We start from the raw sequence: 25915 nt of genomic DNA on the forward strand, positions 1-25915 counted from the left end.
GACGACGGTCGAACAAAGAAATGGCGCGATTTACTTTATCGAAACCCTTTATCAAAGCTTTTCTATTCCCAAGAATAACAACACATTCTTGGTAGATATTCATTCTTTTTTCTATGTATTCACTTTTGTGTTCGGATAGACCAGTGTTTCAACCTTTCTCAGCCCATAGCCTCAGGGACGGCTTGAGCTTACCTGCCGCCATGTCGCAAAGACTGATGTGCCGTCCCAAAAGAAGACTCTTGAGGAAGGCTGACAGGGCTTTACTATAAGTGACCCTGGGGGAAAAAAACACATTTTTTTAACCAAGCGGAATGTACATGACCATATGTCCCGATTTCAAAAACATTGTACGGTTTTTTGGTCTAAACCTAAAGCATAGTTTCCCAACCTTTTTTGTCCCATCTGCCCCTTCTTCAGAATTTTTTTCTCCCATCGCCCCCCCCCCCAACGCAATCTAACTCATAGGATCCTATGTTATACCCGTAGCTTCTACCGCCCCCAGCGGGCGTTAACGCCCACGTTGGGAATCACTGGTCTAGAGTCATTTACCCGTTCTTGAATTATGCCAGGTAACTCAATTCACATTACAGCTGTCGTTCAGGAGTCATTATTACTGGCACTTATCCTGTTAAGAGAAAGTATAACGAGTGGACTTTTATTATAAAAATTATTTTTTTATATAAAGCCGTTTCTGGTGCGCCTGGTATTGGACAAGTAAGAAAACGAAGTCTTAATTTAGCTTTCATTAGACCGTTCCAGAAAAATTACTAGATGAGGGCATCAAAACGCACACTTACTCCACATTCTTGTGTGTGTGTTTCTGGTATTACTGTTCCAAGCTTTGTCTTTTTCCCTCAAGTTTTCTCAACATCTTTGTTGGCAAGGTGTGGCTCAAAAGCGTCGTGTCACGTGCAGTGGCGTATTTACAGGGGGCTTGGTGGGCTATAGCCCAGGGCGGTAAATTTTAAAAATGAGTGGTCAAGAAAACTAGTGTAATTTTATTATAATTAGTATAATCAGTATATAATTATAATTATAATAATTTGTAAGAAGGGCGTCAAAATTTGCAAAACTATAAATCCGACTCTGCTCGGAGAGTGAGGGGTCGGTAAGTGATCAAACAAGTGATCTAGAGTTTTCAAACATGCGAGTGATGAAAAAGTAACCTAAAGACAGGGTCGTAGCGTGCCTTCTTAGTGTCCCTTGAAAGGGTTACGATAAAAAAAGAAAGTTTGTTGCTGTATTCGGCTTGCGGCCCGAGGTATTACCCCGATTTCCTCAGCCTAGTTCCGTTTCTGCCTAAAGAACTAAGAACCAGGCCGATGAGTGACCTAAAAAGTTTTCAAGCATGTGAGTGACCAAAAAGTGACCAAGAGAGCAAGGGACCAGATCGGTCAGCGACAAAAAGAGTGACCTACAGAGCAAGGGACCAGATCGGTCAGCGACAAAAAGAGTGACCTACAGAGCAAGGGACCAGGTCAAGAGGGGAAAGAGTGACGAAAAAAGTAACTGAAAAACATAGGCCCGTACTGAGCGGGCTACATCCTGGCTAATTTAAGAAATAAATGGTCAAGAATATTGGACTAAGATGAGAGAAAGAGGGAAAATTTTTTAGTGTCTAAATAAAGCCCAAGCTCCCTTCCCTTACAAGCTATCGCCCGGGTGCACCGCACCCCTTTCACTCTCACTTAAGACACCCCCCCTTTGCTCCATATTTTCCTCTCGTGCCCCCCCCCCTCTACCCTAATCCTAGAGAGACTATCTACTTATCGAACCGAATTTAATCAAAACTGAATGTATAATGAACAAAAATTTTATAAAGAAGATTTTGATTTCTGGAACCCCGGTCAGGCACGGATCCAGAAGGTATGTGATCTTAAGAGCCGAATATATGTGAAAAATAGGTCAGAGTTAAAATGCGAAACGATCCAACAAACCTACAAATCAACCCTCTCAACACATCACCCTGGGTCTGTGCCTACCCTGGGCGTCAAGTTCAGTGAGCTACTTCCTTTTTGTGTGTGTGGGGGGTTTTATGCATGACCGTCTCGACATTATGGGTACCCAGGCAAAGTGATGTTCTGGGCTTCATACTCAGCAGGAGAAGTAACAACTTACATATTTACATATTTACTTTCAAAATAATATTACCAAATCACATTGTTTAGCACCCCCCCCCCTGGATATGAATCCCCGGGTCATGCATACATAGGCCCGTGTACTAAAATGGCCCTGGTTCTATGGACAGCTCTAAAAGATTCTGGAGAAAGAGAGAAGTAGTCATATTCCCTCCCCCACCATATTTCACTTGAAAGCAGTATTTCTTCGCAGATTTTTGTGGCCCCCTTCATAACTCGTCGTGTGATTTCATCTGATTTTTTTTTATCCCCTTTTATCTCATTTTCACCCGTGACCCCCTCAGAATATCTTAAGACATCAAAATATATAAAAATATGGCTCCAGGTCGTGAACCACTGGAATAGACTATGTATGACAAAACTGTCTACAGTGATACCTCGACTAGCGAAGATGATTCGTTCCAAAATCGCGTTCGTTAGCCAAAACGTGATTTCTCATAGTTTTCTCTAGAAAATCATGTGATTCATTCCAGGCTCTGCCCAAAATTTAAAGACAAGTTTTTTAAAACACCAAAGGAGCATTATAAAAAATACGAAACCGATGGAAGGCTAAAATTAACAGCTTTAAAATGGGATAAATGAGAATCTACAGGAAGATGGAAGATATCTCTTTTTTATTTTACAGTAATGTACACAACCAACACTAGCTTTAGTCTACTGAAGCTGTTGTTGCCACAACCCAGCCGTGTTCGTAACTGTTTCTAGCCATTTTTGATTTGGTCAGCTCATTTCTGGGTCTGAGCATGCAGATGGAAAAAATAAGCTCCTAGAACACACATGATCAACCCATGGACGCGGGATAAATGTGGTCCTCGAAGTCATCTGATGTGACAAGCAACCACAAATTTAATTTCGTAAAAGTGAACTTTTGTCAACTAAACGTCATATTTCCAGGTCACCAGAGTCGGATTTAAGGGTGGGTGTACCGGGTGCGCACCCTGGCCACGGCTTCTGAAGGGCCCGCAAAACCCCAACTTTACACTTTTTTCTAATTTAAGGGGGCCCAATATTTTCTTCTGCGTCCGGGGCTTCAACCGACTGTAAACACTCTCTGCGGATCACCTATGTGACCTGCGGTGCAGTTCCACTCGAGTGGCTCGCGGCATATTTACAAATCAATCAAGTTTCCCACAGTACGTTTTCAGGTCACTCAAGTTTCCCACAGCACATTTTCAGGTCACTCAAGTTTCCCACAGCACATTTTCAGGTCACTCAAGTTTCCCGCGGTACATTTTCAGATCACTCAAGAGTGACTCGCAGCATATTTACAGATCACCCCGGCACAGTTCCAGATAATTTAAGAGTATCATGGCACACTTTCAGATCGCTTGAGTGTCCCACTGCACATTTACATAACATTTGATTTTCCCACTGCGTTAATAGTTTAATGTTAGGTCTTGCACTGAAAGCACGCGCGCGCGCGAGCTGGTTTTCCTTCAATTGCATTTTCTATTAGCTGAATCTTTCATTTTACATGAAACGATTCAAAAACTCTCAGAAAAAGAATTGAAGAATCTGGAAAAAAATTCTGAGGTGGACTCTTGAGTTAATCGAGTGATGGTAATTCCGATGATTACAGCCCGGATTACATGCACTTAAAAAGTGACGAAATATGCTCTAAAAATGCCAAAATATGCACTTAAAATGCCAAAATATGCACTTAAAATGCCAAAATATGCACTTAAAATGCCAAAATACACACTAAAAAATCCTGAAAAAGTTAAAACCTCCAAAATATGTACCAAAAATGAGAAAATATGCATTAAAAATCACCATGCAAAATAATAAAAGGAGATGTTTTTAAAGATGCATATTTTTTATTTCTTAGTGCATATTCATTTACAAAAAAATACCCTCACATATATATGCATATAAATTCTACATATTTTTTATTTAAGCCTTTTAAATTTCTAGTCAGTCGTGGCTGCTCATTAACGAAACACCAGTATCAAAAGAATATTGACGCTATTTCAAAAAGAATTGAACACTTCTGACGCTATATCTAGAAATAGCGTTACAATGAAACAGTTGATATTTGGAAATAATTACAAATATCTCTATTAATTCACTAAAGCCCACCTGCGGAAAAAATACAAACCAATTTTATGAAAATATTATGAGCAATATTCATTTGAAAAACTATGAAAAAGTGATTGAGTTTCAATAAACGTAAAAAAAAAAAAAAAAAAAAAAAAAAGGCAGTTATTCAGAAAATCCTTTGAGAATTTATGCCATTTATATACATCACTGCTGGAAAATGCCAAAATATGCAAATGTGGGCTCTACTGATGATGATTGGAGCTGAAATTCAATGAAAATGTGTTCGTTAGCCGAATCAAAAAAAAAAAAGTTTCGTTCAAACGGAAAGATTCGTATGCCGGGGGCGTTCGTTAGCCGAAGTGTCACTGCACTCGGACAAATACGAGTTTCTGCAAACTTTGTATATGTTATTTTTTTTTGTCTGTTTACTTCAAACTATCGATTCGGAAACGCATCCAGTTTTCGCTATTAATCATCATTTGTTGTACTTCAGAATTTCAATGACGACTGTGCATCACTTTTAACTATTTCTAGCTTACAAAAATGTCATGGTTTATTACTGTAGGACAACTATATGACAAGAAATGCTTATTCCATTGTTGTATTTCGAAGATCCTAATCATGTAAAATGCTATATTTTCTGGATGTAATTTTTTTATTTTTCAATGCCAGGAAATGATAGTCAGACGTATTTTTGTAGTATTTTTTGGATTCCAATCGGTTTTTAATGAAGATTGATTTGTAGTCTTTTGAAACGAAAATTCAGAAATTTTATTAAAAATTTGAAAAGATGTATATGAAAAATTGATTTATATAATACAGTCAACGTCACTTATTAAAATCACGGATAATGTGAATCAATGTAACATTTAGGTATTGTTATTACTTTTCTAAAGAACGGAATGGACCGATATCATAACATGGGAAAAAAATTGTTTATAGTTATCGGAACTTCGGATAATGATTTCATTTTTTATTTCGGCGAAATTTTTTTTCGCGTATTCTTAAGCTAAAATTGAAAAAAACGTATTTTTTCCTCTGTAAGTTATCGTTATTAGCCTACAGGACTATGTAGAAGGCTAGAATGGTATATTTCTCTCCTCCCTCTCTTATTGACAAAAATTTCCGTACGCAACTTCACAATCGGTCCGTGATCCATGTACGCGTGAAGCTGCTTCTTCAATGGCCTTCCGATAATGTGAAGGCAAATGCATGGCAAAAAACTCCTTTCGTTCAGTTCTTGATCAGTATCTTTTGTGGTTGGCCAGATTCATTTTTCATCCCGAGAGGTTTTCTCAAGGGATCTATGAAACGTATTGTACATTAAAAAAAATAATTCACGATATCCATTGGACATTTCCATTGTAACACCTGACAATGGCTGAATAAAAAATATCCGAAAAAAAGTCCCGTTTCCCAATATAGAAAAACGTAACAATTGAACATTTTGCAAGCAATTACCGTACGTAGGAAAGGAAAACAGTTGTCACGAGAGAGAGTTGCCAGTACCCGTTTAGCAAACGTCCCATTTGACGAAACGGGATGTATGGTCACAGAACTTGATTTTTTCAGATATAAATTCGACACCGCTTATTAGAATCAAAGATAAGATTATCATTTAGGTATTGTTATCACTTTTCCAAAGAACAGAATGAATAAATATCATAACATGGGCTAAAAATTTGTTTACAGTTATCGGTACTTGATTAATATTGTCTTTTTTTCCCCCGTCGAAAGTTTTTGCTAATTCTGAAGCTAATGTTAAAATAAACGTAGTTTTTTTCATGTAATTTATCGTCATCAAGATAAAAAATTATGTAAGAGGCTAGAAGCCCCCCCCCCCCACCGCCTGTTGAAAAACATTTCCGTACACAATGTCGTATGAACCTATAATGAAGGCAAATGCATGACGGAAAAAAAACGCTTTCCCTCAGTCCTTCAGTTTTTCATCAGTTTCTTTCAGTTAACCAGATTCAAATTTCTTTTCCCGAGAGACATTCTTAAGGAATATATGAAACTTATTATGTACATTAAAAGGAATACCGTAATTCTGTGTCCTACATAAGACAGTTCCATATAAACGCTTGACAATGGCTGAACAACAAAAATGCAAAAAGGTTCACGGGTTACGAAAGTTTGAGAACCTCCGCTTTCAGCTTAAAGCAGTGGTTCGCATAATTTCGTCACCCGTGGCTTTTTCGCCCAATTCGTGGTTTATCTGCGGCTCCCCAAATTAGTTTGGTAGATATTTTCGTATATAGGAGAACACTACTTCAAATCATAAATAGGCTTACAAATCAATTTCTCTAGCTCACCGCAACGCACACTTTGAGAAACTGGCTTAGAGAAAAACAAGAGGTCCCGTTTTAGAATACAATAAAAAAATGGAACGATTGAAACATTTTGCAACCAACTATGTAGAAAGTAGAGTTATGTAGAGTTGTCCCATTTTACCAATACCCATTTACCATACGCCCCATTCAACAAAGCGGGATGATGGTCACCGTGCTGGCGAACGGAACTTTTCGGATATAGTTATCATTCTCGTATGACTATTGTTATCAGAAATACCGAGTCCCGATGTGATCACATTAAGCGGCGTGCGCTGTATTGAGAAACGATGAATATGGCACAGGTGAGAGAGAGAGTCGATTTTTTTTAATTTTCTCTCTTCTCTTCATTTAAATAACTCCAGTCTACACAGAAAGGTGTGGCAAAATATTTAACCAGGGTTGTTTTGATATCTGCAATTACTTGAAATTGCACCTTAATAAACGGATAGTTTTTCTCAATTCAGAGTGACGCCCTTTAAACTCGATTTCGTGATTCGTTGTTGTTTATGTGGTTCAAAAAAACGGCCGTGATTTGAGTACTAATGCCGGACATTTCAGACTGGCCACGTCTCTTATAATCTCTTATCCTCTCTTTCTCTGCCAAAGAAACGTTATTGATCACTTTTTTTTTCTTGTTGAGTCTACATGCAAATTCTCCATAGACGCTTTTACCTTGGAAATCTTTTATTTATAGGCTATCCCATCACAGGATCCTTGTTTACGCCCCCCCCCCCCCCAGTTTCATCTAGACTGACCTCTGGTATATTTGATAGCCATCTCTGACTGTCTGGTATTGTAAAAATTAGCCTTTCTACCGATATCTGAGCAACGAAATTGATTCTTGCTCTCTAACATGAGTATAGTTGCTCGTGAAGCGCATTAATAAAGCTTTTTCGTTGCACGACTTTTTTGAATGAGAGACATTTATTATTATTTTTTTTAATTTTTCCATTATATATGTTTATTTTCTGTATGTTTTAATGCTTGTAAAAAAAAAAAAAAACTCTTAATGCCCTACCAGGGCTGAAAAACAAAGGTGCTTGACTTGTAGCTATGCGTCATAATCGATTGCTTATTCCGTGACTGCCCATAAAAATGGTAAAAACGCGGCAGAAATGCAATAAGAATATAAAAAACAATTTTTTTCAGTGCTCTTTTATTGAAAGGTTGGTCCAATTTCCCGTTATTAATATTTTTTTATGTCACGCATGAAATATTCATATAAAAAAAAATTAAAATAGAGGAAACACCAAACCCCCCATCTTTTTGCAACCCGAACAGAATTTTAGTTCCATGATGATTGAAGACATTGATCCATCATCGAATTTAGTGATTTGTTTGACAAAAATTTACCCCTCTTTCCATATTCCTCCGGATTATCGGCCGGCATACTGTAAAAGTCGAGGGGCACTAGCTTTTTGAACGTTTCAGTCTGGTCCCTTCCCGGCATGGCGGGAAAAGCGAGGTTTCACATGGTACATTGAGAAGACCGATATCAATCTACTAGATACAGAATACTTAAGGGGTCCTCATACCTTTTAACAAGGTGAAAAACTATGCTCTAATAGAAAAATATCATTAAAAATACTATTTAACTATTGATTTGTTTAAAATATTTTACACGTTTTGATTGTATGTGCTGTCTTATGATGGTATAAAGTTTTACATATCTCATACTTAATTTTCGTAAATTTTCAAAAAAAAAAATTCATCAAAAACAGCTTGCTGAATACCATAATATTAATATGTAATTGAAAAAAAAAATCAATTCAAAATATGAAGGAAACTTCAGTTCATGAAATGAAGCAAAAGTTTGAGAAGTCATCGAATCTAATCACATTTTAAATTAAACTTTCAATTAAAAAATTTTGGTTTTAAATTTAAACTTTAAAATTTTATTTTAAATAAGATTGTGTCAGTGAAATCTCAAACTTTTGCTTCATTTGAACAGTTTCTTTTATGTATTTTGAATTCATTTTTATTCAATTACATTGATGACATGATATTTTATCATGCGCGCAAACTGTTTTTAATACACTTTTTTGAAAATTTACAAAAAATTAAGTATCGAAGATATGTAAAACTTTATACCAGCATAGGATAGATCATACAATCAAAAACATGTGTAAAATATTTGAAATCAATGGTTAAATAGTACTTTTAATGATTTTTCTATTACTGAAAAATTTTTCTCCATGTTAACAGAGATTAACGCTCTAACCATTTAATTATCGCCAGTCTAATACGAAATACAGATACGGTGTTTTATACCTTTTTCATACATTATATTAAGAAATATGCTGTCGCTTTTGTACTACAGTATCATGTTTTGTAGTGCAATTCCCTAATATTTGCTTTGCTTATTCGAATCTTAAACGGATGATCAAAAAATACAAAAATATTTCCAAGTCTATTAATTTTTCCGTTTAGCTCATCCAATTTACGAGAACGAGTACACTCAGTAGCCTATCCGACGTCTGCAATAAACCAAGATCTATGGTAGCAAAAGCAAACGTGAAATTCGAAGTATCTTCAACGGTGTTCGTAAAACATAAAAGATCCAAAAATGCGGAGAACAGACAAGACTCAAATTAGCCAATTCAATAGATTCTTATGAGTCGAGATATTTGAGAATTTCGCGGAATTTGTGACTGGAATTGCTTGGCAAGCTGGTCTCCCTCGCTGTTTTCCGGCATGTGGATAATCTAGGGAATACGGAATATATCGTAGGCCCTATATATTTAGTATAGGCCGAATTTTTTTTCCTTCAGAAAATCGTTCATGTATTGGGAGGGTCGGCATGTACACGGGTCAGTTTTAGAGGAAAAACTTCAGTCCGAGTTTCATCAACCCCTCTTCCTCCTATAGCGAAGTGCACTGTGATCCGCAAAATGTTTTCAGCCCACGAAAACAAAGCCATGTTTCACCATTATGGGGGTCCCGCTTGCGTAGCAATAGACTGAGCCCCTACATATTGGACACAATGTATGGCAATTGCTATGCAAGGCCATCTAAGGCCCCCCCTCATGCACCAAGAGGCCCATAAGCAGTGTCCACGTAAGCCCTGCATTAAGACGGTCCTACTTAAAAGGGGTTTCCAAAAAAAAAAGTACCAATCCACACAACACGATAATTACAACAATTTGTGGCCCGCGAACGGTAGCCATCTCTTATATCCGGCTCTAACAGACTGAACATTTTGTGCAACCATGCCTTTTTGCCCTTGTTGTAGTCACATTGATACGATAAAATATGTTTTAATGCTGTCTCGTAAAGTGGAGAGTGCGTAAATCGGAGGAGGAAAAATAATTTGATGATTCTGGTCGTTTTTAATTCTATATATGAAAAAAGAAAACTTTTACATCTTAGAAATATATACATTTTTTTCCCTCCAAAATGAGTCTAATTTTTCAGGATCAGCTTATACACGTGTTTTCAATTTTCTATCGTCTTGGTGGTCCTCAAAAGTTGGGGAGTCGGCGCACACACGAATATAACCGTATATACTGTAGCCTAATAACCCAATATATAACAATGGTTCCCAACCCTTTTTAGGATATGCCCCAACAAAGCATCTCTGAAATCCTAATCTCCCATCTATCAGGGCCGTAACTAGAACTTTTGTCAGGACGGATAACATGGCCCCCACAAGGGGTGGGCTGACAAGGCTCCAGCCCTGGGGCCCGGTAGGATTTTAATCATTTTTTGTTTTTCACGCTATAAATTCATCATAAAGGGGGCCCCGTGAAAGTCTGGTCAAGGGGCCCGTAAAAGATCCCAGCCTAGGGGCCCTGCTTCAGGATGTGGGGGCCATGACGGATAACCCCCCCCCCCTCCGTGTAATGAAGTTCTTTTATGTAAAAACCATTCTTTTTTGCTTTGCGTCCTTAAATTTTGTAACCTGGGGCTTTGCTCTCCCGCCCTAGTTCGGTCTCTTCCCCCCGTTACTTGTAATTCTTGTTATCAAAAAATAAAAATAAACTCCTATTTATGTTGAGGGATTCAAAATGTAATTTATTTAGTGAAAAGTAGTGATTATTAACCAGGGGTCCTTGGAGAAACTTCGGGGGGGGGGGTCCGTGGGCTTGTATGAGAAAACATTTAACTCGCTGTTTTTACAGTTACATACACAATATTATTTTGTAAAGAGGTTTGCGATCTTCATTTTTTCTTCATTTTAATGGAAAATGGGGTCCGTGGAGGATTTCATCTTACTGGCACAAATTGTCCGTGCAACACAAAACGTCAAGAACCCCTTCCGAAGAAAACACTGAAAGAGGAAAGTAAAAGAAGTAAAAAAAAGTCTAAATCTGAACTGATATAAAAAAATGGTGGAAATTCGTAAAGTTTCAAGTCTTAATAAAGAAACTCATTCTCAAATTGCTCCTGTTAAAAATCGAATTGCCCTCTGGTGGGACATGGCTTCCCCCCCCCCCCCACGTTGGGAATCAACACTGTGTAATCTATTTAAAATCTTTTGAATCCAAAGCATTCTGTTACATTTTGATGTTATGGATCATTTCACGAAAATTTCAGAGGGCAGCTAGGGAACCATCATCGATTCGATAACTATCTGTCATTTTATTTAAAAATACGAAATACGACTAATCACATAGTAGTAGATGTTTAGCATTAGTAAAAGCTACTTTAGCATTTAGTAAAAAAATCACTCACGCATTCGGTTAAGTATAGAATCGTATTAAACACATAGTGTATCTCGTCATAAAAGTATAATATTATATAACCATTAACATCCAGCATGTAAGGTATGTCCTTAAATATTTAGATATATGTCGTTAAGAATAGAGATCGATTCAGGCGAACCACCTCCTCGTCAAAAGATCTATATTCATGGAAGGCGTGCTTTCGCTTTAAACACCACTCACGCCATATTATTGTTGGAAGGAAATGAAAGCACGTAATTCTATTGTCATGCATATTTGTCGAGACAGGATGCCGGCAATAGATCCTCCCTTTTTCCACTCTTTCTCCTTAACGCCTACCATAGAGAGTCGTTGCCTTTCTTACCTCAATTAAATGTTTGCGTGGACGTTGTCAGTCTATGATGACTCTGTTTTGTCTCTAATACAAACAACATAAACGCGCCAGTGTGGGATATATAACGCATTTACTGTCTACTAATTTAAAAGACGTTTCTTTTTTTACAAAAAATACAGTACATAACCATTTTTAGAGGTCGGATGAACAAAGGCGTTTACGCCACAAGTTAATGTTGAAGACCTCGATCGTCAGTAATTTTCCAATTGTTTTGACGAAAAAATTGGGGTAGGCTATGTCATAGACACGGCTGCAACTTTTGACGTGTATAGTACGTTCTTTGTGCATGGAATCGCGTGGTAGTGCATAATGAAATTAATATCATTGTCTTTTATTTGCGTTTCGAACCTCCCGAGGTATGGCGAAAAAAATGTCGTTACGGATACGGGCTGTGGATCTGGTGCCCAGATGGAAAGAGTTATTAAAATCATAGTAATATCATTGGATTTGTGTTAATGAGATCTACCTGCAGACGTCAAAAACACTGATATAATCTGAATACTTTCTGACATATGAGCGTTTAAATTATTTCGTTACGCAACTTTTTGCGAATGTACCCAGTATCGTCAGATGATCTAAAAGACGGATCTCGTTAAAAAAAAGTACATTCATATAGGCGTTTAAGATTTTAGCAGTATTTGCTTGTTTCTGTGTTGAAAATATGCTGACTGAACTGATAGAATTCACGTATGAGAAAATAACTGTTCTGGATTTAATAATTCAAAATAATGATCAAATAAATTTTGATAATTTTTTAAATGTGGAGATACAAGTTATAGGGTTTTTTAAAAATCCATTGAGATATGTGTATGTTATGAGAAACGATGTGTAGTAATAGTCGTAAAAAAATTATTTCGATTCCCGTATCCGCTCCCAATTAGTGCTTCATTATCAATTACGAAACCTACTGTCAAATGTTGGGAATGGTTTTGAAGGTATTCAGTAGCTCATTCTAAACGCGGTTAAAAATTTTTCAAATTTTAATTTTCTCTTGTGGCTCCTGTCCTCCCGAACTCGAGGCACTTCTGCAGCACAGCACCTTTTCACCCTAAAGCACCATATGTAACACTCATTACCCTCAATCTAATTTCATCCCCTCAATATGTCAAGGCACCCTTGACCGATCTCGTTGCACTCCCTGGGTGTTTCCGTGAACCGTTTGGGAATGAAACAGTATTATACTTACGAGTGTAATACAGGACTCTATTGATTCGTTTTAGAACACGGAGATCGCTGATACATTCACGAAACTTACATAAATGCACAGTTAGGTTCCACATTAATTGATTCCGACATAGCCACTACTTCGGAAGTAAAATGATTGTAAATTGCCTCTCTTTCTCTCTCTGTGGTGATAGACCAGAGCTGTGTATGGTTAGTAAAGTGTAGTAAAATAGTTTTGAGTGGCAACAGGAGGTAATGGTTAAATTGGTGAAAGTCGATAGAGCCAAGACTTTCTTTGAAAGACTAGCTTTGAGAGAGCAATATAAGATTCTATGGGTTCGCTTTTAGAAATATTTCACCGATAATATTTCTGAAAAATAGAGATTGCTACAGCTAATAAGTTTGGGAAACACTGTTCTAGACTCTGTGAAAACTCAATTGGAAACGAAACGAGTGGTTATTTTTATTAGTAATTATAAATGCTATTTTTTATAACTTCACTGTGTATAGTTGTAGTTTATAGTTTGCATATAAACTGTAAACATGGAAAAATTCAATTTGAATAAACATGTCCAGTAAACTATCATTGGAATTGAGAACATCTGAATTCTAAACGTTTTTTAAACTGCATTAAAACAACGTTCCTTAACTTTTTTACCCTTGCGGAACACTTGAAATAACATCTTAGTTGCTTGTAAGAAAACTCTACAATGCAATGTAACTCTCAAAAGTGTGCATCGTGGTTCCTTGGGGTGTCGCAGCGAGCTGGAGATATTCATTTGTGTGCCTATTTATGCTTTGAAATGGTTCTTTTATAAGTGTGGGAAAAATATCTACTAAAAACTATGCTGGGGAGCCACGGATGAATGATGAATTAAGCAAAGTTTCTGCGGCTGACACAAGTTAGAGAACCATTGCTGCAGAACCAACCCTGAAGCCTAGAAAATTGCAATCAGTGTTTTCTGCCTACTGCTCATTACTATTTCACGCAAAAGTTCCACTGAATCAAGGTGGAGAAATGCTGAATATGCCATATCATGACATGAAATGGGATTGTTAGTAATAGTAGAGTGCACACGTGACGTTTCTCGTTTGTCCTGAAGAACCGATGGAATAAATTAGATAATTAAATGTAAAATAGAATGTAATCTCCTATAACGAACAATTTTAATGACTGGAAAAAAATATTATGACGACTGCACATTAGAAAAATTATTTTTTGCAATGGGATATATATATATAAATATTTATACGATAGAGTTTTATCTTATGCATTGTTGGTATTTTGTGCTGGGCTGGATCGCTGTTGTGTGTGTACATACGTCAGTCATCAGATAATAGCGTATACCCTCCGGAATGGGGCGTGTTAACTCGATGAGCGCATACATTGTTGGTACGGGTTGACCAGCATAAAGTGAACATTAAATGTTAAAAGTTTTAATAACTTAACCTAGAAAATATATAATCAATGAATGTTTCCGTCGAAAACAATAATTTTGAAATTTTACAGTTTTTTAGGATTTTAGATCAGGTTGGGAAATCACGAATTTAAGATACCTCTTGTAAAAAGTCAAGAGCCATTATCTTAATTAACAATCGATTTGAAATATATAAGCGGTAGCAATGTAGACGTATAACGAAGAACAACTTGTTAAAGCTCATGTTTTTTTAAACTGATGAAAAAAAATTGTATTTCATAGAGAAAAACTTTCTGGGTGTATTTTTTTAGAAGGACACTTATCCATGTATATATATGTATATATGTATAAACATGTATATATGTGTGTGTGTGTGTGTGTGTGTGTGTATATATATATATAAGAGAGAGAGAGAAGTGTGTGTGTGTGTGTATATATATATATAAGAGAGAGAGAGAAGTGTGTGTGTTTTGTGTGTGTGTATTGAAGAAATAAAAAAAATTTTAATTTTATGTTACTGACTTAAATTAAACACCGATAAGTAACATTAAAGATCAACATGGTTAATTGTTCCAGTGACTTTGAATCAAGTCACAAATTGAAGTTTTGATAACCGGATTCAAATATAGTACATTACCTGGTAAATTTCCGCACTGATATTCATTTATCTCGCACTTTTGCCTATAATATAGCTATATGGCTATAATATAGCAGCATATTTAGTCTGAAGCTATTTTCAAACAACTGAAGCACTATCAACCAACTTGGTTGACATGACTGGAAGACAATAACGTGAAATTGTTTGATCAATATGTCTATTCAAAGTTTGTTTCGTGAATTATCACAATGTCTTATGTACTCCCAGGTGCATTTCTGCACAAATAGACTTACGTTAGCCTCTGTTCTTGGGTGTACCAATTTTATATTGGAACGATAACTCTCAAAGTTTTAGCTATTGCATTACACCAGTGTTTCTCAAAGTGGACGCGCGTAGCTAATCTTTGTCAAGGACGTCGCGGCGAGCTTGAGATATCGGTTTGTGGGTACAATTATGCTTACGAAAATAAGAAATTAGAAGAACGAAGAATTAAATAAATTAAAATAACGAAGTGTTCTTTTATGTGTGTAAATATCTACTAAACTGTTTGCGGGGAGCCGCGGACGAGCCATGGTGGGCAGGGGAGCCGCTGGTAACAAAAGTTTGAGGCCCACTGCATTAGACGTAGGCACATAACTTATGAACTTGATATAGCATAAGAAAAGATGCGTTGTTTCATTATTTTTTCTATGATCGGCACCTACTTCCTTGAATGAAATTATGCGTTTATTTAATTTTATATTTTATGAAATTAAAGCTAGGACAGCGATTTGAAGAAAACCCATGTTTTCAACATGGTACATTCGAAACATTCATCAAAAATTAATAATCTGTCTAATTACTTTTTCATTATTTTTCTTGTTATGTTGAAATCATTATTTGCTCTTTAATTGTCGTGTAATTAAATTTAATAGGGACTTGAATGGTGGAAATATTTTATTAATAGAGTAGAAATTTTCCAGGGCACTTCCCACGACGTTTCCGTCCCGAAAATCAATTTGTAATTACTGCTGTTTCAAAGGAGGGGGAGCCCTCTTTCTGCAATTAATGACTTTCCTGCCGATTAGCGACGTAATTAATTGCGTTTTAGCATTGCGTAAATGCTCTTTTTGTCCACTTTTCATCGACCAAAAAATCAGTACTCAACCTTTTATTTATTTATATTCCAATGGATGAAAAATGGTTATCTCATTGCTCTTGAAATATTCTGCCGGATGAGATGCCCAGTGCGTGATAAAAAAAAAATACCTTCAACTTGAGTCGTATTCGTTGATTTTCTGCATGGCTAGCTTCAAGTATCAGAAAGTATATAAAGTGATGAATAAATCGAAGAATATTGAACCAGTGAACCGAATCAAAGTTGAAAAAATTGACCAAATCGCCCAGAATTACTCAAATTGCTTTATGACGTATAACGTAGGATATGAACAAGATCATACATAAAAAAACTCATCGATTAAATTTGAGTGATATTTTAGACGCATGTTTTAGTCCTTTGAAACATATTTGCATTGGAAGATGGATGGAAAATGCAACAATATCTCATGTTGCCCTCGTTCATCAACCATTTCGAAATTTTAAACATGTTAGGTCATCTCAGATGAGCAACTACGATATCGCAATTCCAATGAGATTTGAAGCGAAAGTATAGCATTAGTAAATGGAGAGGTAAAGAGCGAAAGGGGGAAAACATCCGTTCACACATATTCATAGAATAATACGATTATATGAGTGTGTGTACATTTTGGACATAATCTTCCGTTCGTAGAGTCATTCATTCCTTATTAAATTTTATATGCATATCTCCAATCCTGATCATTTGATCATTTTTGTCGCACCACGGTCATTTTCTGCACACGAGGGCTAATTATACCGGGACCTACAATTTATTGCCGATTCCGAACGGCAGGCTTGTTTTTTATACTCGTCGAGGGGTTGGTGCGCTAACCCCTCGATGGGGGACTCCCTGCGGTAGCAATTTTTGCTGCGGTCAAGTCGCCGTATTTTTGTTGTACCCCTGTGTCAGGAAAGTTTTCTGACAAGGACGAACTGGGTATCGAACTCGCGACACCTCTAAACATCCTTTGGTACTTCAGGAGAGCATCTTATCGACCGGGCTACCGCGCCCCTCTCCAGTCCTGTAAAATTTGGTAGTGGATATACCATATTTTTCTTTACGAAATTAATTTTCTGATGTCGAATTTTCCATAGCCATTGTTCATCTTCCTGTACATAAGAATGTAGTTGTAAAAAAAAATGGTTTATTGAAAAAACCGTCCAAACTGTCCGTTACAAATATTTTTGTTCTGTTTTTTATATCGCGGATATCCCCTAGCCTATAACGTTGTCAAAAGATGGAATTAATATAATTGAATTTGATTTGCCGCACCACCGGTGTTTCATGCCATTCAAAATCCTCCATGGCCTTTTTAATGTCGACACTTCCCATATTCTAACCCAACTTTGACACTTTTCCAACAGAATTAATTCCATTCCCAAAAATTAAAACATTTTTTCATCCATAGACCGCTTCAAATTTAGTTTCTTTTTTCGAACAATAACCGATTGGAACAACCTCCCATCAAACATTATTTGATTGCACACAACAGTTTCCTATTTTATTTAGAACATATACTACCTCTTTCCATAGGCGGATACAGTGGGAGGGCGGGAGATGGGCGGTCGCCCGAAAAATTTGTATTACCAGCGTAGGTTGGAGGGGAAATCCCCTCCCCCTTCACTATACAACTACCCCCCCCCCCCCGTTCGAAGAGTCTGTATCCTCTTATGCTTCTGTCAAATTTCCCCACTGCATTCTCTTGTATAAGCCTCGGCCGAACAACATTGAATAAATAAATAAATAAAAATATCAAATAACACGGGGTCTACAATTTAAAGCCAATTTGTATAGTCCTGACGTTAGAATCACTCGGCAGTCAGAGGCCCATAGCCAAGTGCTACGAGTTTTACCTTTTTAACGGTCAACGTTAACTGTTGCAAACGTGTTGAAATAATTCAAAAAATATATTTCTCTTTTATGACATCAAGCAATAATTTTTTTTTCTTTCTGAAGTTATGAAATTATGAACTTGATTTGAAAAACAAAAATTTTTCGTTCAGTTCAGCAGGTGAGTGCTAGAAATTTATTTTTTCTAAAATCATCCATTTTTAATGTAGTTTTCATGCCATGGACACAGATGAATCTAAAAGGGAAATCCTAGAAAAAATTAATGAAAAATCCATCCATAAATCTGAATCCGGCCTGTAAAAGGCTGAAGAGTTGAACGATATTTTCGCATTTCTCAGGCATTTTAAAGGAAAGTTGAAAAGAATGCCTGGATCGGAAGTAAAGAAACATTCTTTAAAAGCACAGATTGAAAATGTGATGTTGCTAAATCCATAGTTATATCTACCTTTCACTCAATAATGTGAGACCGCCTTTCTAAGACCGCCAACCAATTGCAAGCATATATATAAGCAGATATATATCTTACAGATTGGAACTGATAGGAAGAGCTACGCGTGTCCTTATTGGCACGAAGAGAGACTTCATTTTGTGAATGTGTTAATATTGGGAGAACGTGGGTGTCGTGGGGGCATGATCGAAGTGTTCAAAATTTTCAACGGGATGGACCATGAATTATTAATACACCGTCAATCGACTGTTTTGACAAGGGGACACCAGTATCGATTGGTAAGGGACAATTCTAGGTTGTGGTGTCGCAGGGAGTTTCTCTCTAATAAAGTTGTTAATAAATGGAATAGCTTACCTCCGGGGGTAGCAAATTCTAGCACAACTGACAGGTTTGAAAAAAAAATACGATAAATATATTAAGGTAAATCGAGAAGTCATCCACATACTTAGATGAGACAACCATAAATATTTTTTATGGGCATTGTATATTACATTTTATCATGTATATATAGTTTTTAGTTTTATAATTGCATTTTTAATGGATTTCTGTATTTTGGAAACACATCATATCCATATTTGTTATGAGCATCTTTTTCTCAGCCACCTCGTTGGGCATTTTGCCTGTTGTGGCCTTGTATTTGTATTTGATAGCGGAAACATACTATATATAAAAAAAGAGATTCTCCCACACACACTAGAAAAGAATTACATAGACTGGAAGAGATCTGCAAAAAAGATGATATTATGAGCGGATACTGACTAAAAACATGCTTGTTTGAAAAGACGATCACTCTTGAACATGTGGAAGTGTAGTGTGCGAGGGATCCTACTGTTCGTCTGCTATTTATATAAAATATCATTTTTGAGGTGTATTTCAAGTATATTTTTCAAAGATTAGCATTAACAATATAATAAAACTGATAGACAATTATTTTCCTTCGCCTCTTTACACGCATTATCATATACGTGATTTAAAAAATTATGGACTAGAAATTTCAACAATAAATGTAATTAATGAGTGTCTGTTCATTTAATAAGTGTAGGTAAAACTTCTAAAATGCATCTCCATCAAACAAATAATATTGACTTTGTTGCTTCGGTAATATACCAATGTTAATTAATGTCCAAATGAAAAGAAATTTAATTTTTTTTACTGTTATATTGGTTGATTTTATGTAAAACATATTGTGTTTAGTTAAATGCTGCTGCTGCTGCAAAGGTTTTCCTGTAATCCTATGCTTATACGAATTGGATTTTACAAATTCTTACATTACAATTAGTAGGCCCGTTTCATCAGTTAGAAAACCATTCGTGTCTTAACCGGTACTTTTTATCACGAGAGCGTAGAAATCTCACCACTTAACATATATTATAGCTAAGATTATGTTCCATGTTAGCGTTAAGGTTTCTGAGTGTAATTGTCTTTCAGAATGCGTATATTGGGATGGAAACGCTATCGAACGCAAAAATTTTAGCATTTTAGGTATGCGTGACAACCATTCATGGTAAATCAGTTTTTACAAGATAAGTTGGTATCTGTTTCACAAACATTAGGTATGGTATTAGATTAGAAAAAGAATGCGAATCGTTTCATATTTCCGAAAATTCCGTAAAAAATATAGTAACCTAGTATATAGCAATATATTTATCACAAAATTAGGCTATTTATCCATTCGAATAATTTGTAAGTAAATCTGGACTATGTTTATTGAACAAGGAAACAATGTTGACATAACGTATAACACTAGATATTCTACGAGTTGATTGATATTTAATATTTTTTCGAGAAAATGTTTTTCAAAGAAAAGGAAAGCGACTTTTAAAGAAAAATAACAAAAACTTATTTTAAAACTTACCATGAAGACGATCTTTGACGAGAGCGGGGCCTGCGGGACCCATCCATGGGAACGACGCAGCGTAGGGAATGGGGGCCGGCCGGTGAGCGGGCACCCTGATCACCGAACCATTAGGCGCTCGTTGAAGCGCGCCAAAAGCGGTCATCATGCTGGCTGGTATAGATGCCTTCATTTCGGCCAGCAAACTAGCCGGGATACCACCCGCAACACACGTGCTGGCCACGGCGGTCATTGCGTCCATGTTGGACACGGATTGAGATGCGTGTCCACTAGCACTCACGTGATTTTGTTCGTCCAGACCGTCTTCGTAAAGCCCACCGTCCGACATCGGCGAAGGTACGTTGCTACCGTTATTGCTATTCTGTCTTTTCTTTTCATCTCCTCCTAATAAACGAGATATGCTGAAAGACAATCTGGGCTTGGAACCTAACGGAGAATGTAACGGAGTCGGCGAAGGATTATTATACAAATGATTCCTGTTCAAATTCGGAGACGAGGAACCCCTTCCGCTGTTAGCAGAACCAGCTCTGCTACTGCTTACAGTCTCAGCACTGTCAGCATCATCCATTTTATCCCAGTTATGTACTGTTTCAGATGCCATGATTAATCCATAGATGACTCCTGGAAAATAATTTCTTGACCAACTCTTGTGGTATTGATAATAATAATACGAAGTTCATTTTTGAATTTGTTGCAAAGTATTTTCAACACTCACAGGTTATTTTCTGGATAAACGACGCATTTTTTTTTGCTGTCAACCTATAGAACACTTGATGAAGTCAATGATGGATTTTCCACAAGGACCGCACGTGGGAGAGAATTCAACGACAGGAAATGACGACACACTTGCAGTGTTGTTGTATAAAAAACAAAACAAAACAAACTCGGTATTATTCGCCGAGGAGTTGTGTCCGGTTGCGGGGAATTGATTCCCTTACACGGCCAAGTTTGTTTTTGCTAATGAGACCGGTGTTTGCTTTTTTCGTCTTCGTTCACCGTCGGGTGGGTTGGGTCGTTCTTCTTGTAATTGGCCAATAGCAGCTAGTCACACAGGATCACTGAATGGCAGCGCCGCCCTGCGGTGAAACATGACAATTAGCACTCTCTTGCTCCGCCTTCTTTGAAATAGGCGCTTGCGCCCTTTTTACCTTTTATTGTTTTTTTTTTTTTAAAAAGTTCCTTAAGAAGTTTTCACGGCTGCGAGAGAGAAAATATTTCGGTGAAGTTACGCCGTTGTAGAGCGGCGGAAAAAAACACCAATCACAAATATCGATATTTATCTACGTCCGAAATTGAAATTTAATTTTCTATATTGTTTTCCTCTTAAATTATTTTTTAATTACATTATTAAAAAACGGATTTCAGCATAATAAAGAAATGAAAGCTAATGAAATTTATAATTCATACTGAGAAAGTATGAACTTCATTCTTAAGAAGATTCTGAAAGGAACTAATTATTTAAAAAAAATATCATAATTAATTTCAAGAAAAACCAATTCAAATTTTTCGTTATGACTTGAATTGAAAAAAAAATTGTTTTATATCTAGGAAAAAGGAATGTTTGTAAATTATACTATCAGAAATTCAATCAAGCTATTTAAATGGACGTATGATTCAAGTTCGTATTACAACAATTTTAACGGTGAATTTTGCATGAAAAAATTCAATTAATAAAGTATTTACGTTAACACTTTCAAATTAAGCCTATTGAGATGTGAAGTCTTTATACAATAGACCCTATTCAGATTCTAATACATGAGTAGGCCTGCCGTAAATTTTAAATTAGTTTTTGAAAATAGGTCTAGTGCATAGTCTTTTATTATAGAAGTTTCATCGAACTAATTGGAAATATTACCTAATTAATTAATTGATTCCTAATAAATTTTTAAAAAAGTTCTTTTTTTAAATTCCATTTTTTATAGTGAATTTTACATGAATTAATAAATTATAGGCCTACTGAAGTATTTAAATGAATTTATCAGAGTAGGCTTATATGTTCAAATTAAACCTATTGGAATGCGGAGGAGAATTATGACTACCGCTCATAAAGGGACTATTTATTTTTAATTAATTTCTGGAAAAACCCATAGGCCTACATCATATATAGAAATTATTTAAAGTGATTCTCCTAACAGATTTTTAACCGGACTCAAAAGAATAACGTTGGAGGCTTAATTAAATAAATTAAATAGACCGTAATTCATTTTTCTAATAAAATATTTTAATGGTGACTTTTGACATGCATTAATTAATTAGTGGAATATTTACATGGTTATTTTGGTGACTGCTAAAATTATAGCAAATTGATTGGGATGTGGAAAACACACACATCTTTGTACTTTGGCCCACATCATTTGAATGCTGTAGGCTGTAGGGCTATATTTAAAATTCATGAAGTTAAGACCTCAACATATACACACATGAATAGGCTATTGTATTACTGAAAATAAGCCTACTAGAATTTTGGTTAAGCTAATTGAAAAGCGAAAAGTATAAATCAAGTTTCAACAAAAATATAATTTCAATGGTGAATTTTACACGAATTAACTTATGAATTATTAAAAGTTTTTTCAGTTTTAAATAAGATCCTCATAGTAGCCTACTGTATTTAAACCTAAACACATAGATATTGCATATTTTGAGTTCATTTCTGAAAATGCTATTGTGTGATAGAATTCTAAGTTTATCAAATACTGTAATTACAATTCGAATCTGTACAGAAACATAATTTTTAATTGATATTCTTATCCACATATGTGAAGTAACACTCACAGGATGTCGATAATCATAAAATAAATTTTTATAACTGACCAAATTATAACGTGTAAATTTCACAATTTTTATGTTTGTGGCGCCCATGGGAGTTTGAAATACCTCGCCGTACTTCAATTTTATCTCGCGAGTCACTTCGATTATAAAATAAATTGCTGTGACGCACTAGCTGTCAGACCAGACACACACACACATACACACGACCCGGGCTCTGTCCCTTACGGGATGTAAGTCCTTTACTCGTGTGGGCTGGATCGTGCTAAGGAGGGCCGGGGTGACGGCCGGGCCACCCGCCGGTGAACCACCAGCAACCTCCCCTTCCCGATACCCCCGACCTTCTGTCTAAGTCCTAGCTGCAGGCGTAGAGCCTGGTCTTCTGGTTGTTGCCCTCTCGATAGCAGCATCACCCTCACCCCAGGGAAGCCCAGGAGGAGCCCACAAACCCAAACGACGTCCAAAGGAACCCTCAGCCACACCCCCGCGACCCGGTCCCAGATGTCCCCAGGTTGTTTTATTGATAGCAAGTAAAAATGAAACCATGAATTTAACATAGGCGATAGCGTCTTTGAACATTTTTGTTTGATATTTGGATACATACAAATTTACAAGTTCTTGAGCCAATATTCTTGTTAGTTATTTCTTCATTGTCTTTGGCTAGATGGCTCGAGTGAGCCCGTAGATCCTGTGTGGCCAGCCCAGGTGCTGGGCCACTTGTGACGCACTAGCTGGGAATCAGCGTTATTACTATATGCGTAATGTAATTCCATCCCCGGAATACTTCACTGCACTCTAAGATGCCACGGCACACCCCCTGATAACCACAGATCTAAATAGTAAAATAGTTTCGAAAAGGATGGTAAGAGGATAATAGGCATGATATACCAATGAAAACTCGTATTTACCTGAATACAATTGGACGTCCCCATAGCAATTTAAAGAATAAACATGAGAGAGATTATAATAAGAGTATATATAATAATAATAGACATCCCCACTCCAAGAACGAGTCGAAAAACGCGTGTTTTTTATGATAATCACAATTGGTGAAGTAAGTTGCAGTAATTTTTGAGGTGAATCAATGGAGGGCTTCAACCACTACTTAAGAAGGAACACATCACAAAGTATTTCTAATAAATTATAGCGTATTAGTAATACTATTCCGAAAGAAAGCTATTTTTATCTCTGAGGTATGCGTTTGTAAGGAGAAACGGTTACTGGTCTTCGAAAATTACCATTAGTACGGAGAAATACCTCTGCGAATCCGCATCCCGTAAAGAAGTCTGCGGGTAGCTAATACCAGGAAAAGATGGCTCATTCATTCTCTTCATTTCTCCCTTATTCGGCAATCCATGTCACGCGGTTTTATTTCATCTGACAGTTATATAGATATTTGAAGTTCATTGAACTTTCATGTTTTTCATGTTCAAAAATCTTGACACATTCCCATATAAAATGCGAATTTCCGTTTCGCAAATTCTGTGAAGTGCCGTTACACGGGAAGGAAGATGTTTTGCCAATTACAGTGGGCTATAACCTGCTACTTTGGCCACCTGTATATCTTGGACACCTTCCTATATTGAACAGGTTTGATTGAAACCGGCTGTAATCGTATACCAGATATAATGTCCACAATACTCAATATATCTTGAACACTTCTATATCGTGGACATTGGAAAATCTGTGTCTTACGACAGATACGGAAAACTGGCTGAGTGAGGAGATATTGATGTTTCAGGAAAGGAAAATTCATCTCTGCCCTCACTGGGACTTAATTGCGAGTCCCCGTGGGGGACTCCCAACCCGACTTTCATGGGAAGCTAAGTTGGTAGAGCACTCGTCCGGCAAACGAGAGACCGGGGATCGGGTCCCCGTGAAGGCAGAGATGAATTTTCCTTTCCTGAAACATCGATATCTCCTCACTCAGCCAGTTTTCTATATCTGTCGTATTAACAAGGGATTTGTCTTTCGACAAATCTTTGTCTTATCTCGGACAAGTACTGCTCATTTTCTGCTGATTATCTACATAAGTGTTGAATATCTGACAGTGTTATGAAGTTGTTTTTGGGAGATATATATAGGTTAATCTCTGTCTCTCTCTCTCGGGTGGATTTAAAAACAGGACATTCACATAGCTGCATTGTTAACATGCAAAATACGGGGGGGGGGGGTGTAGCAGTCAGATTATATTTTTCTTGCAAATGTGCATCCCTTAATTTTTGAAGCTTTCTCTCTCTACTTTTTCATGTCTCTGCATTTCAAAATTTTACCCAGTCTTCAATAGGGTTCTGTATCCGAGAATGATGTCAGTCTGTTCTGTATGTAGAGTAATGCAGAATGGACATTTTAAACCATCAGTAGAAAAAAATAATGTCTTAACCGATTTTCCCATAAAGACAGAGATTTTTTTATTAACTACAGGGCTACAGTTTACGTGAAAAAAAATGAAATGGCTAATACATTCAAAAATACAGTGAATCCCGCCTACACGTTCCCACTAAGAGCGTTTTCCCGCTTAGTACGACTTATTCCCAGCTTTCATTACTACTCATCGAAATTTCCCGTTCAAAGCGGTTTCCCACTTGCAACTTTTTTCATGATGGTTTTTGAAAAACGATATAAGTGGGATCCACTGTACATACGAAACTTAATTATTGCATTTAAATTTTTTCATTATCGAATATTGTTGGTAATTGAAGTGATTTTTTTGTACACAATTATTTTCCAGCACTTATTCAAAAAGTTAATGCTTGAAAGCATAGTTATATATATTTTTTGTCATTTTCTAACAGCTAAAACCATTTAATGATACCGTAAAACATTTCTTGGTACCTCCATATCTTGGACACCTTTGTAACTTGGACAGGTTTTAATTGGTACCATGAGTCTCCAACTTAGATAAGTTTTACTGTACCCTATTAAAACACATCTGCAGTTTTAATACCCACATACGTCGAAATATTTTTATAGCATTAAAGTAGGCCGACCCCGTTTCATGTTTCATAAGAGAGTTTTAGCAAAAACCACCTTATGGAAAATATATTAAGGCTTCTGAAACTTTTTTGTGTAAATATTAATTAAGAATTTTGCTTTTTGTAGATTGTCAGATATCATTCTGTTGATATA

At 36.5% G+C, this 25915-nt stretch overlaps 1 protein-coding gene across 1 annotated transcript in view; it reads right to left on the reverse strand.

The window, feature by feature from the left end:
- Nucleotides 1-21016, reverse strand: part of LOC149085142 (uncharacterized) — an 87887-nt gene extending 66871 nt beyond the window's left edge. Inside the window, exon 1 of the mRNA XM_089232970.1 lies at nt 20021-21016. Coding sequence (XP_089089096.1) covers nt 20021-20621 — 601 coding nt within the window. The 5' untranslated portion in view covers nt 20622-21016. The remainder of the gene's footprint in view (nt 1-20020) is intronic.
- Between the last annotated feature and the right edge of the window lie 4899 nt (nt 21017-25915).

This window comes from Pholcus phalangioides, unplaced genomic scaffold, assembly GCF_987345545.1.
Source record: "Pholcus phalangioides strain wild (caught in Gottingen) unplaced genomic scaffold, Ppha-v1.0 ptg000007l_1, whole genome shotgun sequence".
Classification (NCBI taxonomy): Eukaryota; Metazoa; Arthropoda; class Arachnida; order Araneae; family Pholcidae; genus Pholcus; species Pholcus phalangioides.